At 39.2% G+C, this 15,242-nt stretch overlaps 1 protein-coding gene across 1 annotated transcript in view; it reads left to right on the top strand.

The window, feature by feature from the left end:
* ndrg2 (NDRG family member 2) overlaps positions 1-2,994 on the top strand; it is a 49,378-nt gene extending 46,384 nt beyond the window's left edge. The window contains exon 16 of the mRNA XM_004563496.5: positions 43-2,994. Within this exon, the coding sequence (XP_004563553.1) occupies positions 43-206 (164 nt within the window). The 3' untranslated portion in view covers positions 207-2,994. The remainder of the gene's footprint in view (positions 1-42) is intronic.
* Positions 2,995-15,242: the final 12,248 nt, after the last annotated feature.

The raw sequence follows: 15,242 nt of genomic DNA, 5'->3' as shown, positions 1-15,242 counted from the left end.
GACTTGTACTCTTACTGACCGTTTCTCTGTGTTTCTCCACAGTGGCTTCATCTTGCATGACTCGCCTGTCCCGCTCTCGTACCACCTCCCTCTCCTCCTCCTACTCCATGGATGGCTCCCGCTCTCGCTCCCGCACCCTGTCCCAGGGCTCGCAGGGCGGCCAGATGCCGCCCAGCCCCTCCCAAACGATGGAGGTGTCTTGCTGAAGGAAAACAAAATGATAGAAAGAAAGAGCGAGAGTGGGATGAGAGGAGGGTGGAAGCAAAAGGAAGGGAAAGATGAAGCATGACAATAATGCAGAGACAAGATGAATGGGTTACTTATTTGCCACTAAACAACTCCTTTCATTCCCCACAAAGAGCATAGGAATATGGATGGTTAGAGAGAGGGAGGGAAGGAGGAAGAGGAATAGAGTGACTTGAGTGGAAAATAGAAACCCTTCTCTTTACAACCTCAGCCCAAAGCAAAGTACAACCGGCTGTTCTGCCATAAACATGAGTCTTTAAAAGGCATGAAGAGATTATTAAAGCAAAGGAGGGGGTGACGAACAGCAACTAGTCCTCTCTCCCTCTATTGTCAGCCAATAGAGCCCTTTAATTTAGATTTACAGTGCAGCGTACAAAACCAATAGTAATAATCCTGAAAACGGTATTGTGGATGTTGATGCTGATGATTCTGATGTTCTTGATGATGATGATGATATTGAAGCTAATGATGATAGAAAAAAAACAGTAACTTTTCTCTTTATTACATAATGACTTAAAAACGACATAGACAAAAAAAAACGTACTATAGCAGAGATACTTATAACAATGTGTGTCTACTACTTTTAAAGCTAGTTTTTATTGTGTTCTTTTTTTTTAAATCATTTCTTTTATGGGATTTTTTTTCTTCTTATATGTAACCTGTCTCAGCAAGGGGCTGAAGATACTGATTGGCTGACCCCATCATATGGAGACAGCCAATGAGATCCATTGTAGTGACTACTTCCTCCTTGATGTTGCCAGATTTTTTATGTCTTCCATTTGGCCCTCGTCTATAAGTGACTGTAATCTTTCCCCCCCTCCATTGGATTTTGATGTGATGGACAAGAAGCTTTTATTTTATTTTATTTTTTCTTCTGGACTGTTTGGAAGTTGCATGCCTGCTATCAACTCATGTTAATATTGAATGGATAATTTTTTTTTTTTTTTTTTTTTTTTTTATATTCTGCTAAGTTGTGTGAATCTGTGTTCGTGTGTGTGCTGTTTCGAGTTATGGCCTGGAGGTAAACATAGGTGAGACTGAGGGTGTTTTGCGCGCTTTAATTATCACCCTATTGATAGTAGTCGCCGCACATTCAGAAGTGCTTCCAATACTGCTGGCAGTCTTGCACTGCGTGTCTTAATATCCACACTTGTGTTCTACCACTCACCAGGGAGCATCCCATCATCGGTAGCATGCTCGTATGGATATTGCATTTCAGTGCTCGGTGTGGCCAGAAAGGGATCACTGTGTTCATCATCTATCTGGGTTGTAATCTCTTAGCCTTGCCCATGCACGGATACCTCCAAACAAACCCAGCTAGCATACTTGACTTCATGTGTGCTGCGGTGGTGGGGGGGGGTGCGGGTAAAACCAATGCGTACTCCTCTCCACCCACTTTATTCACCAACGGGGACAACAGAGTCATGTTTGCATATGTTTATACTGATATGTGTGAGTGTGAGAGGGAGTGTGTGGGGAGAGAGAGAGAGCAAATGTCAGTGCTCGTGTCTTGTAAGCACAGTTAACCAATGAAGATGGAGAAAGGCCCAGGTTACCTACAAAAGTTTTAAGACCAATAAAACCCCTTGTGACTTATCAGTGACAATGAACCAGCCCCTTCACTGCCACCATGCTCAGATAATATATAAGAATAGAAAACAAGAGTTTCTTCAGCCACTCTCTGAACTCTGAGCCAACCGGTTGGAGCCAATAAGCTTAAGCGTCCTGCCAAAACTAAAAGCCCCTCAAGAATCGAGGTGTTTATTGACCAAATTCTGCCATCAGAAGTGCTCTGAGCTAAACGTGCACCTTTAAGCATCAGTTATCATAAATAAATTCATCCAGATTCTCACTGAATTGCTAATACTTAATAATTGCAAATAAAGTCAAAGCTTACCACTGCCCTGTGCCAAGTAGCCATTACACGGACTGTGCTTTTAAAGGACCATGTTTGAGCCCAGTCCATTGCATGCGTTTATATTCTAATGCATGAAAGCACGACCACTGAGTTGGAAGATGCCTGTTTCATTTAAATGCTATTTAATTCTCCTTTTTCCAAACCTGACTCATGAAGCGGACATGGTTGTGATGCGATGGAAGGCCTTAGATGTGAGCTTGGAATTATAATTGATGGTCGGAATGATGACGGCAATCTGTTTTTGAGTCACTCCCCTCCGATCCATAATAGGCTGCTTATGCAGTGCATAAACGGCCTATTGTACCATCAACATCTTTTGCAGAAGATGTGGAAAACACAAATACTGATGATATCATGCCGGCATTAAAGCATGTGGGTTGCAGACCATTGTGCTGGAGTGTACAATGTAATTGCTGGGCTCATTTCAGGATTAAAGCCTAGAAATTTTAAAAAGGCCAAATAAGGAAATCAGAGTGGTTGAACAGGGCTGTGTGATTGTAAATGCTTGTCCATTTTGTCTTTTTTTTGTCTCTTAGTTTTTACAGTTCAATTACATTTTTCTTTCCCCTTTGATTTGTTTTAATGATCTTTCTTTGTTTTATGTATATGAAGTGTTAGTTTACTGTCCCGATGTGCTCACAAGTTAGTTAAGCGTGTGATAGTTCTGGAGTAACTTTTTTAGCATTAGCGCTTATAAGGGAGAATAATATAATTAACAATTAAAAAAAAAATTAAAGAGAATCAAACTTGTGTGGCTAATTGCTCTGTGTAACACAATGAACATCCTAAAAAAAAGCAAAGAAAATAAAATTAATAGAAGCTTAAGAGAACTGTCTTGTCTCCTGACTTCTTTTTTCTGTGTTGTGTTCAGCATTGTACAATGTATAGGCTAGCTTGTACCCATTGGTGACACCGATGAGCTCAGTGCTGCTGAGCAGCAGTCCAGTGAGGGCACAAGAAATTAAAAAAAAAAAAACTTTTTTAAAAGATGTGTCGTATTTGTTCTGTGCTAACCAAAGATTTTTTTATGTTTTTATTTTTGTATTATTCTGGAACGTTAGGGATGCAACGATACCAATTTTTTCAAACCGATACGATACCGATACTTGGATCTGAGTACTTGCCGATACAGAGTACAATACTTCTACCACACACACACACACACACACACAAATGCAATGAATTGGAAGACAGGTTTTATTTTATTCTCTGCTGATAATCAATAATATCTTAATAAAAATGACCACAAAAAAATTTCAAGTGAAAAATAAGCACTTCTGTTAAATTATTGCAGAGTCTCCACATTGTAATTTAACAAAACATCACTGAACTATTGGCACTGTCTCGAGCTTTCGGAATAATAAATAAACACTTCTGTTTGGAATAAAATAAATACAAATTAGGTTTGAGAATAAAAGAAACTTTTAAATTGTTGCAGAGTGTCCATATTGTAAACAAACAAACAAAATAACGAAAGTATTTGGCATTGACGAACGAACTCCCCATCTGCCCGTGGATCATCAGTCCACTGTGCCGTTAAACCAAGGACTGACATCGCACACACTGCTTGTCTTTACCTCTTTAGGAAGTTTTGGCACCATTATCTCCCTGATGTGTGGGCGGCTGGGAATTTCATATCGCAGCTCGAGTATGCTGAGAAGAATCCTATGTTTTCCACAACTGGCATTGGCTGGTCATCCAGAGCAATAAAATGAGTCAGAGCCTCTGTTATTTTAACATCCCGTGGATTTTCTCTTGACATTTTTCATCCCTTTTTCAAAACCTGAGTTAAAGTTGGCTGTTCCGGTCCACACTGCTGACATTTTGTTTAGCCTAGCTACAGCAGCCTCCAGTTTCTCTTTTTTTTTATCTGGAGCTGCCAGACTGACTCGTCTAACCCTGTGCCTGTTTAGCACGGGATGTCCCCCTAGTGGCCAATCTAAAAAACTACAACAAAAATGACAAGCCACCCTCTCATTAATGAAATAAGTTAGTATCATGGTATCGGTTAACTTTTACGAGTATGAGTACACACACATTTTACAGTATCGGCCCCGATACCCGATACCAGTATTGGTATCGGTGCATCCCTATGGAACGTCAATAGTTGTTCACCTGGAACTGGTGGGTTCACATGGTAAGCAGAGTAGTGCCATCAAAGGACCAACTTGCTAGCATATAGTAGTAGTCTATAGTACATTTTAATTAAGCTAGCTGTCTTTTCACTTTTCTTATTGTTACTGCCTACTAACAATTGGAAAGATAATTGAATATTAGGTTTTGTTCCACACAATTTTCTCTACAAACACATTGAAATTTTCACATAAATGGATAAATAGGCTGGTACATGCTAAAATTTATTTTGAGCTCAAAGCTTTAGCATAATAGAATATTAGCATTTAAACATGTACATTTTAATAGATCTCATTTCTGAGGTTTATTTTCCCTTTATGAAAAGTTTTGAAGTAGATTGTACATTCTTTTACTTTTGAGTCCAAAAACTACACATTAGAATTTTTAACCAGTATCAGCTCTTTTACTTACCTGCAAATAAAAATCTATGATACTGCTTTACTGAGTCCAGTGCAGGTAAGCTTCACTACTACATTTCACCAGACAGTGGCAGCAATGAAGTGTCTCGTGCTTCTGGATGTAGCGCTGCAATTAAAATGTGATTAACAGATAAAACTACTAAGCTCTAAACAGCCACAGATAAAAGAAGAAATATAAAATCTTTGCTGTTGAACAATTTCATAGTGTTGTTTCTAAACGGATGTGAATACAGTGGAATTTTAAGTATATCAGATAAGTAGTCATTGACTATCATGTGGGCTGATATTTGTTTTGTTACACTAAATCAAAGTATCTCTAAGTAATAAATAAAAAGAGTGCATGTCTTTACAGTGCCTCAAAAATGTGTCCAAAAATTACTTCTGCAATCCTGCAATTTACATTTCCATTGTTTCCTACATTTAGAAGCGTTTTACACCTGTTCTTACAAAAAAGCATAAAGATGTTGAAAGTACCCAAACACCTGCATAGATGAGAGGGGAAGGTAAAGAATTTCACATTTTGTAGCTGATAATTCTAACTAATACTAGCTTTTTTCTCATCTGTCAATAACACTAATTTCTAAACTAATACACTCTGAAATCTTTAAATGATAAATGGCCTGTATTTGTATAGCGCTTTACTTAGTCCCTAAGGGCCCCAAAGCGCTTTACACATTCAGTCATTCACACACCGGTGATGGCAAGCTACATTGTAGCCACAGCCATCCTGGGGGCGCACTGACAGAGGCGAGGCTGCCGGACACTGGCACCACCGGGCCCTCTGACCACCAGTAGGCAAACATGGGGTTAGTATCTTGCCCAAGGATATTTGGCATGTAGACTGGAGGAGCCTGGGATCGAACCACCAACCTTCCGGTGAGTAGGTGACCCGCTCTACCACCTGAGCCATAGCCACCCCCAAATAGATATAAAATATATATATTTTTTAAAATGATCATAACATTGCTTGATTATAATGTCCAGTGTCTGCAAGCTTCAGTATGACTCAAATCAAATCAAATCAAATCACTTTTATTGTCACATCACATGTGCAGGTACATTGGTACAGCACATGTGAGTGAAATTCTTGTGTGCGAGCTTCACAAGCAACAGAGTTGTGCAAAATACAATAATGTAAACAAGCAAAATACAAGAATGGCTACATCTGAAACTAATAAATATATGTACAATATATAATAGTATATGCATTTCTGGATGTGTATACTAAATATTTTTCTGCGTGTGTGTGTGTGTGTGTGTGTGTGTGTGTACACATATTTTACAAATTAAATAGAGTAAACAATAAGTAGAATATTTAAAATAAATAAAATAAAATATACAGAGTGAGACATGTGCATGACGTTACACCAGAAAGTAGCAGCAATGAAATGATTATCAATGTCATGATTATCCCTGTTCATCCTTTATGCTTTTGCCTCTAATGCTGAAATGATCTCCTGAACAGGGAGATCATTACTCTGGCTCTAAACAGGAGGACACAAAAGAAAAAGTGTAAGTATACACTACCAGGACATGAGAATTGTGATGCAAAATTTTATAGTAATATTTCTAGAAAGTTGTGAATACAGTGTACTGTTAGATAATTTGAAGTATAGTAAATAGTCACTGAGCACCACACTCTGCGTGGTTATATAAGTGTTTTGTTGAACAAATTCAGATTGTAATAGTAAGTAAGTAATAGAGAAAAAGTGCTTTATTTTATAGTGCTTCAAACTTGTGCATAAATTACTACTTGTAAGATAAAAACACATTTAAAAGTGTTATACATTCAAAAAACAAAAGACACATACATTTGAATGCCTTGGTGCCTTGGATGAAGCTAAATGCATGAAAATAAGAAATGCAACTCCACAAACTGTCTCACTTACTGCTGAACTTTATTTACATATTTCTATGGTTATAATTGAATTCATCAGGTAGGATCTCAACACTTAAAGGAACTAAATGTGTTAATGTCACTATGATCTCTTTAAACTTGGTCAAAACATATGTCTCAGCAGTCATCAAATGCTGGTAACTGGATGCCAAATAACTCAATTTAACAACAGCATAAAGTATTAAGTAACATAACCTTATGGTCCATAAAGCAAAAAACCCCAAATCTTAGAACGTTATAAACCATATGACATCTTTTCTTTAGTAATAAAAAAAAGGTTAAATTAAGATAAACATTTCATCCATCCATCCAGTTTCTTTCTATTTCCTTGAGATCAAGTCATGGGAGTAAGCCGCCTAAGCAAAGAAGCAAAGACCTCCCTGTTTCCAGCCACCTTTTTCAGCTTCCTTGAGATATAAGGGGAGTGTTTGGGTAGCAGTCAAGGACAAAGGTCCTAGAGGACTAATAACTAGCTAAGTTAAATGTTTCAATTATACAAATTTACAGTCATTATATTTTAAACATATCCATCCTCCATACTGATTCAGATACCAATACATCAGTAATTTTATACAACACGTTACAGGCTCAGTCTCAAATAGTGCAAACAAAGCAATGCATGCCATATATTACATATGATATTCATAGTCATAAAAACTGCTAAATAGAATTCATGACATTAGTGTTTTAATCAGTACTTTAAAAATATAAATAAATGCAAGTAAAAGAAAATCTTAGGTAACTTTTTGCTCGTGTAAACTGAAAACAAATAATGGAAGGGACACCTGCTTTTACTAGTTAAGAGCTTTAAATTTGTATTTTTCTTAGTCTTGAAAGGATGTGGCTTTCAGTTTCTTTAAAATAGCTCTTGTTTGCTCATATTCATATTGTTTTGCTCATGCGTTGGAATACCTGTCTTCTAATCAGAACTTTTCTTTGTTTTTAGTGTCCTTCCTATTTTTGAGAAAAAGCCTCCCAGCGAGAAAATTGTGTCTAAAGTATAGATACAATTCAGGCCCAAAGATTCAAGACACCTAAGTTCATTTAGAATATCAAAGGAGGGGTCACTGATGAGTTGTTGCCGCGCCAGAGGGTTTCTAGAGTGGGTTACACGGAGTGTTTCCAGTGAAAGGTTAAATGAGGGCAGGAGATACCCCAGTGGAACCATAAAGTAGATTAGACTCTCTTCCACTTTTACATTCCCACCCATGTCTCTGCTCCTCTCCACCTTCTTTATGGCCTCTGTAATGTTTTCTTTAAAAAAACTTAACACACTGTATCTGGCTACGAAGTGTTTGCGAATTCTGCTGGGTGAATCACTGCTGTAGTTCTCAGTGTGCTGTTTGGAGACTCTATAAGTGACCTGAATTTGGTCACAGTAAAGCTGAACAGACTTGAGTGCATTTTTCAAATCATCCAAAGCTTGACTGATGCAGTCTCGACTCTGAGCCCTGTTTTGCTGCTTCAGAGTTGTAAAAGCTCGGTTGTAATATGCAATAGCCCCCCAGCAGGGGTCTTGCTCTGTGGCTTTAGTGTACATGTCGATGCTCTCTGCAAAGTTCCCCTTTTCGCGTAAGTCATTACCAAAGCCAATGTAGTGGTAAAGATTAGAAGAGGGTGATTCTCTTTGCCTGAGTTTTAGCCTGGCTGCGTCCAGGTCTCGCTTTAGTCTGCCTTTCAGTTCCTCAGTAGAGTCTTTGGCATTGAAGCTTGTGAGTAGCCACATACCCCAAAACTCATTCAGAGCAGACAAATCTGAAGCTGCTGGCTTGTTGTTGCTGCTTTTGTACAAATCATCAAGTTCATCCAGATACTGATTGAAGAGCTCCTCCTTCTTCTTTATGTTTGGGATGTCAGACTCCAAGTAGCTTGATAGTTTGTGAGCCACTGAGCTCTCTCGGCCATCTTTAGCCAAGTTTATTTCTGGCTCTGACTTTAGAGTCAAAATTTGTTCCAGTATTGAAGACATGTCTTCAAATCGTTTATTATTGGGGCTTTTTTGATACATCTTAATCTGTTTCACAAAAAGATGTTGGTTAAGTTTAGTTAAATTCAGTAAATCATCCATTAAAGAGAGAAGGTTCCATGGTAAAAGCAGCATTTGAACTGGATCTGACAGATGACTAGAAGAGATGATGAGCTGAGCAGATCCTGGAGCTCCTTGTCTGGCACTGCGACCAAAAGCCTGCGCCTCTACACGAGCGTTCTCAGGGAGGAAGGTCTGCACAACAAACAAACCTCCAGCTCTCTTTACTTCTTTAGTAATCTGAAGGTCAGTCCCACGACCTGCGAGGTTTGTTGCAATTATAACTTCTCCTGCTTTAAGCTCCTTGGAAAAGATTGAACTATTGTCCATGTTGTTGTTTATATAAAGACTTTTCTCTTTGACTTTATCACCTAGAGCTTGGTGGATAATGTTTGCGCGATTGATGGTCTCACAGATGACCAGCGCAGCTCTTGGATCCCTGTATGATGTGCGCGTTGTTTGTGCAATGACAGCATGACAGATTTTTTCAACCCATTCTTCTTCACTGCTCACGACCACGCCTTCAACCTCAAACAGCTTCCTGCGTTTGAATGAAGGGATCTGACAGGTTTTGATACCATCATAGATTTTCTGCAGAGTCTTAGTTTCCACTTGTTTGCCAAGAGTCCCAGACATCCCATAGATCTGATTGCCATACTTCTGAAGCAAGCCAACATTGGACATGTAGTTTGTTATGGCTGTCATGTCACTCAGCTTTGACTCGTGCTTCATTTCAAGAAACTGTTGTAGTCCATCACTCCATTTCATGCAGTTTTCAACAACACCTGTGCAGCTGTAGTCTACAGGCACTATCCCATGTTTCTCTATGACATATTCATGATCCTTTGTCATGGTTTGTGCATAGAATGCATTTTTAATCCAAACATTTAATTTCGATTTGACCAGATCTGAAAAGAATCCTGGGACATAGCAGATGATTTCAGCTAGGCTCAGTTCACATGGAGTAAAGCGCAGTACACTTCTTACTTCTTCTTCTGCAGCTCTCAGTGCAGTGCTTTCATCAGAGTACATGTACTGACAGAGGCCGCCACTGGATAAAAGCAGTGACACTCTTTGTGCTTCCCCATCTTCACCTTCTGCCTCTTTGTTAAGTTCCTCTATTGTGCCACTGCTGTTTATGCAGTACAGAGCAAAGTGGCAGGATGGGAATCTCTGTTCTACTCTGTTAAAGAACTCAGCCAGCTCCTTAACAGTAACACTACTGTTGACACTTAGTAGAGTTAAGGAGCCTTGACTCTTTCTTAAGTTCTCGACTGAGCCGTTCGTCAGTATGCCTGTGTCTTCAGCTATCTGAAAAGTAATAAAACCATCATCTTCACCCTTTATGCTTTCAAGCGCAACCTGACAACACAGGTGTTTTGGCCCTACAACTGTTTTTGTATCAATCTTACCGTACTGGTTAACAGTGTTCCATATGAAAGCCAGGAGTGGGTTGAGATGCTGCAAAGCAGGCATGTCGCTGCTTAAATAGACCATATGATGCCCCTTGTCCAACATCAGTGAATCCACTTCATCCACTATTGCACACTGAAATGTTCTCTGCCCAAGTATGTCCTCCCTGTGAAAGTGGTGTCTAAGCCAGTCACCAGCAAACTGTTCAGCAGTGCCATAAACAACTTTACACTCATAGCACTTTTTTAATTCTTCATTTAATTTGTTTGTGTTGCAGTCTACCTTGATCTTCAGAAGTTCATAAAATCTTTGCCATTCCCCAAAATCTCTTTCTGCAAGAACTGATGAACTTGACATGATGTCTACTTTTTCACCTCTCAGAGCTCTGAAAGCAGCAAACATGGCCACTATACAGGACTTGCCCTCCCCAGTCCCAACCTGAATTAACCGCCCTGTTTTTGAAAGAGCCATGAGACACCAGCTCACCATCTGTGTCAGTCGTGGCTTATATTTAAACGTTTTTTCCACTGCCCAACAGAGCTTCTGCAAGGTGTTTTTCAATTCCCCCCTCTCAGAATCATCATTGCGATCCTTATTATCAAATGTTGATACAATGTCTTTGACGTCTTCTAGAAGTCCATCAACCTGGTTCAAATTTTCTTGGCGGATTTCATCAAGTATTTCATCCAGGGTCTTCTCTTTGTCTTCAGCCAAAAACTTCTTTAAGGTTTCATCTGTTATACTTTCATCTTGGACAAGATCCAGAAGTCTCTTTTTACCATTATGTCCGTCTTTCTTTTCAAGTTCCTTTGACTTTTCACCATTGTATTTCCAACGTGGAGAAATATAATGAATCTCTATGCAATGCAACATTTTTATCATCCATGACACTAGATTTGTTAATTTGTCATTGGTTGATTTTTCATATCGTTTCAGAAGAGCTTTGAACAAGTCACTGACTTCCTTTGGGCCCCACTTAATGTTTGTAACCAGACTGTCCAGCTTCTTGAGGAGAAGCTCCTCATCATTATCCATTTTCAGAAAAGAAGTAGAAAAATCTGGTCAGAAAAGAACTTAAAAGGTTGAGGTTATCTCTCTGAAATGAAAAGAGCTGCAGTCATTCTCAACATTGCATATTGTGAAGAGACAATCAAAAACTAAAACCTGCAACAAATTTAGCAGTTTTAGGTTTTTTGTATTTTACGTATGATACTCGCCTGTTAATGAGATGAGAACACAGTCGACTTGTGCTTGTCAACTCCTCAGATCAACTGCAGCCTCTTGTGTGTCATACCAGGTCTTTATTTAGTTTGTTTTACTTTCTCTTTCACCTGCCTACAAGGGAATTTCCTGCAATTCCCACCTTTATGATGCATTTAGTGTAATTTATTTACCTTCAAACTGTGTCCTTCAAATACAAAGAAGCAGATCTTGAGGAACCAAAGAATGTATTTTATTTGCTACTTAAAAACTCATCTACAAAAAAGTCTATATGTAAAGTCTATATTTTTGCCACAGCAAAACTTTTATCTGCATTTGAAAACAATACTTTCAAATCACATCTCTCTCTCTCTCTCTCTCTCTCTCTCTCTCTCTCTCATATGGTGGTTTTAAAAAGGGAATAAAGCTTTCATAATCATTTTATTTATTTGCTTTATTTATCTGCTTCATCCTTTCTAGATTTGGTGCCCTTCAGGTCAGGGCATTGTAACTTTAACTAGACACCGCAGGCGTTGCCTGTTTGGAAAGAGTCATGCCACATCTTTGGCAAACTTGTTTGTCTGCAGTAAGTAAGGTTGGGCGATTGGATGAATATATAAACTATCGATTTATTTATTAAGAGCGATTTATTTGTCCATGAGTAAGCTAATAATGCTGGTTGAAGCTAAGAGAAGCAGTCAACATAAAAAGTAATAGCGCTGTTTTGACAGCACCCTCTTCCTCATCAGAGTGCGCAAAATGCAGCGATTGATTTAAAATTGATTACGATTACCGTACAATTGAGTTATAATCCAAAAAGTAGCTTTAATAATACTGAAAGAAACAAGAGAAGAAGGTAAAATATTCCCTCCAAACCAAACTTATAAATTCTAAACGAGCAAATCAGTCGTGCATGATTACATTGCTCCGCCCATCAAAAAGTCACCTGAGTGACTATATCACCTATCGTAATTTAATTGGCTGACGATTGTCGGTTGGAAAACTGTTACATATCACCCAACCTTCGTCTGCAGAATGAATTTCATCATATGTGTTACACATGTGTGTAAAATACATGTTATTTTAACATGTGTAGGTTTTTTCCATCCCTTTGACAATCATGGATTTTCTTGATAGCAAACTATCAAGTCTAAAATGCTCTGATTAACTGATGCAAGCATTTTTAATTTAATATGATTAAACATTGAATCAGATCTAAATCCCTATAACCAGTGCTTTAAGTGGCCCAAAAGAGGTGCCGGTACTCTATTCTTTTTCCGCCTCCCCTGAGGTAACAACAACTATATTGAATGGGTTTTATATACAACAGTCAACAGACAACCTTATACAAAATAATAAATCATTTTATTAGTTTGTGGATTTGCTTGAGCTAGAAAGAGCTACTGAACATAAATAAAATGTGCAAAAAGGTATTGAAATTTTTTTTTAACAAAATGTACATAAAATAAATTATAAACTAATTTGTATTTTGCTCTCTCTCTTGAGTCACTGCTGGTATCAGCAGCAGCACTTGTAAAGTGTACCTGCAGAGCTTGGTAGTTCTCCCATACTGCTTTCACTGTTCTCTCACTTGAAGCAACCCAACGCACTGATAAAACACGGCCTATCACAAGGAGACGTTGTCCAACATTGTGAGCACTCTCGGTTAACTCCCTTTGGTTTTTTGGTGATGCATGGTAGAGGGAGTAAAGCTGATCTAAGAATATTTTAAAGTGGTTGATTCCTCCTACCTCCTTCAAAACATCACAAACTCCCGGTTCCAGTCTGTGATTGGAACAATGCCAGACAAACAGGTAAGGGAATTTGGAACAAAGCTGCGCAGCAACTCCTGCTTTCCTCCCAAGCATCACTGAGGCTCCATCACAAGCAAATGCCAACAAATGTTCCTGTAGGTAGTGAGGGTCAAAGCCATTATTATGAAGACATCCTAACAGTGCTTCAGTGATGTCCTTTGCTGTGGTCCCCTGCAGCTCAATCAGTTCAAAAAATATTGTGTCTGGATTTTCAGTGGAAATAGCTGACCGCAGGCACACGACAAGCACAGACTTTCCACTTATTGTAGTGGACTCATCAATGAGCACACACAATTTTCTTTCATTCATCACTATGTCATTGACTACCTTCTTTTTCATTTCAGCTGCAATGTGATCCAGTATATTTGCACATGAGTTATTAGAGTGCAAAACTCTGCCCATCTTGACACCATTTAAGACTTGCAACTGGACATCTATTGGCATGTCTGTAAAGGGACGCCCATGCTTGCCAATCTTATAAGCTGCTCTAAACACATTGCAAGTTGAAGCGTAGTCAGCCTTTCTCATATCTTCAATGTGTTTTTGCATTGTATTTTGTGTTGCCTTCTCTTTTATTTCAACTGCTTTCTTGTGATAAATTGAGTCTCTGTGCTCTTTTATTTTCTTTTGTAGTGAGTTTTGTTGTGCAGCCTTGTCCCTTCCAAAAGACGAGATTAAGCACCCACTCCACTCCTGCGACACTCTCTGCCCTTGCTGCATGTCCACGCGAGCACAAACTTGACTACACACACTACAACCCAACTTTTGATTTCTGCTGATCAGCCACTTGTAATTTGTGGAGAAATACCGGACTTGTGCTTGGGACCAACATTCTGGCCACTCATGCTCGCTAACGCGGCTGTTGTCATCGGTAGAAATGGTGTCATTCTCGTCCTCGTCGTCGCAAAAAGTGCCGTCGTCCGCGGCTGCGGCACTAGTGCAGCTTTCATTAGCTTGCGTCTGACCTGCAGCGATATCATTCTGGCTCGGTGGGGTGTCAGCCAGCGAGTCCTCTGATTCTGACCTTGTTCTTTTACTACTCAGAGTCTGAAGCCAGGAGAGCATATTAAGTGTTCATTGTTTTTGTATTTTAACCGAGCAGCTGTTTGCGCGTTTTACACACCCTCTCCGGACCACGTTGAGTTGTTGACATGACAACGGAAAAAGCGACGCATGCGCTTTTCACTTGTAAAACACATTGGTGTATGGGTAATGTAGTCTCTGCTCTCGGTGGGACGAATTAGGAAGCGTGCTTGTGAAGGGCGCTCTGAAAAGCGGCAGCGCAGCCAAACGATTATAACAGATGTGCAAATGAGAGTACCGGTACGCTAAAAGCACGTTCTGGGCGCATGGAGAGGTGGCGGTACTCTCAAGAGCTATATTTAGAAGTGGCGGTACTGAGTACCGGCGCGTACCGGCCCACTTAAAGCACTGCCTATAACTATTACAATCAATCAATTATAACTATGAACATGCTCCTATAGCATAACAGAAACATGGGTTCCCTTAGGGGTCAAACACTCATGGGCAATGATCTTTTTCTGCACATACTATTTTGGGCTTTTCCCTGTACGTGTATCTGACATGCCTCTCGCTTGTGAAATATTTAATCTTCAGAACCTCTTTAACTGTCCCGAAAGTGGACTGTGAAGAATGTTCACAGCAAAAATGCATAATTAACATCGTCAGAGTTGAACCCTTGAGATGCATTTTTAATATGTCCATGACATTTTAGATATGGTTGGACATATAAGAGTTCTATAATAATAAATAAGAGTTAGATATTCAGCCTCAGACTTTTCTACTTAATACTTCTGGAACTTATTGCTCTGTAGGGCAGGACATGGTGACTATAAACAGCCTGCCTGTTTGGCTAAAGTCATGTCACTTCTTGGAAGGCTTGATTGTTTGTAGAACGAATGGCACGATACGAATCATTGGTTTTATGGTTTTTCTTTCATTTCTTTGACACTGTAACAGTTTCTCTGTAGCAAGTATTAAGCCTAAATCAATTTGTCTGTCGTAGACTGGCAGAGCACAGTAGAAATTATTATTAGCAGACTAAACAGAGGGGAAAAGGCAGTAACCACAGAGTGAGCATTTGACATTTGAGCAATTTCAATAGTGGCATTCATGACACATGAATAGAGTTCATACCTGGCCTCAGGTATGCTTT

This window comes from Maylandia zebra, linkage group LG3, assembly GCF_041146795.1.
Source record: "Maylandia zebra isolate NMK-2024a linkage group LG3, Mzebra_GT3a, whole genome shotgun sequence".
NCBI lineage: Eukaryota > Metazoa > Chordata > Actinopteri > Cichliformes > Cichlidae > Maylandia > Maylandia zebra.
This window is presented reverse-complemented; position numbering and strand designations above follow the sequence as displayed.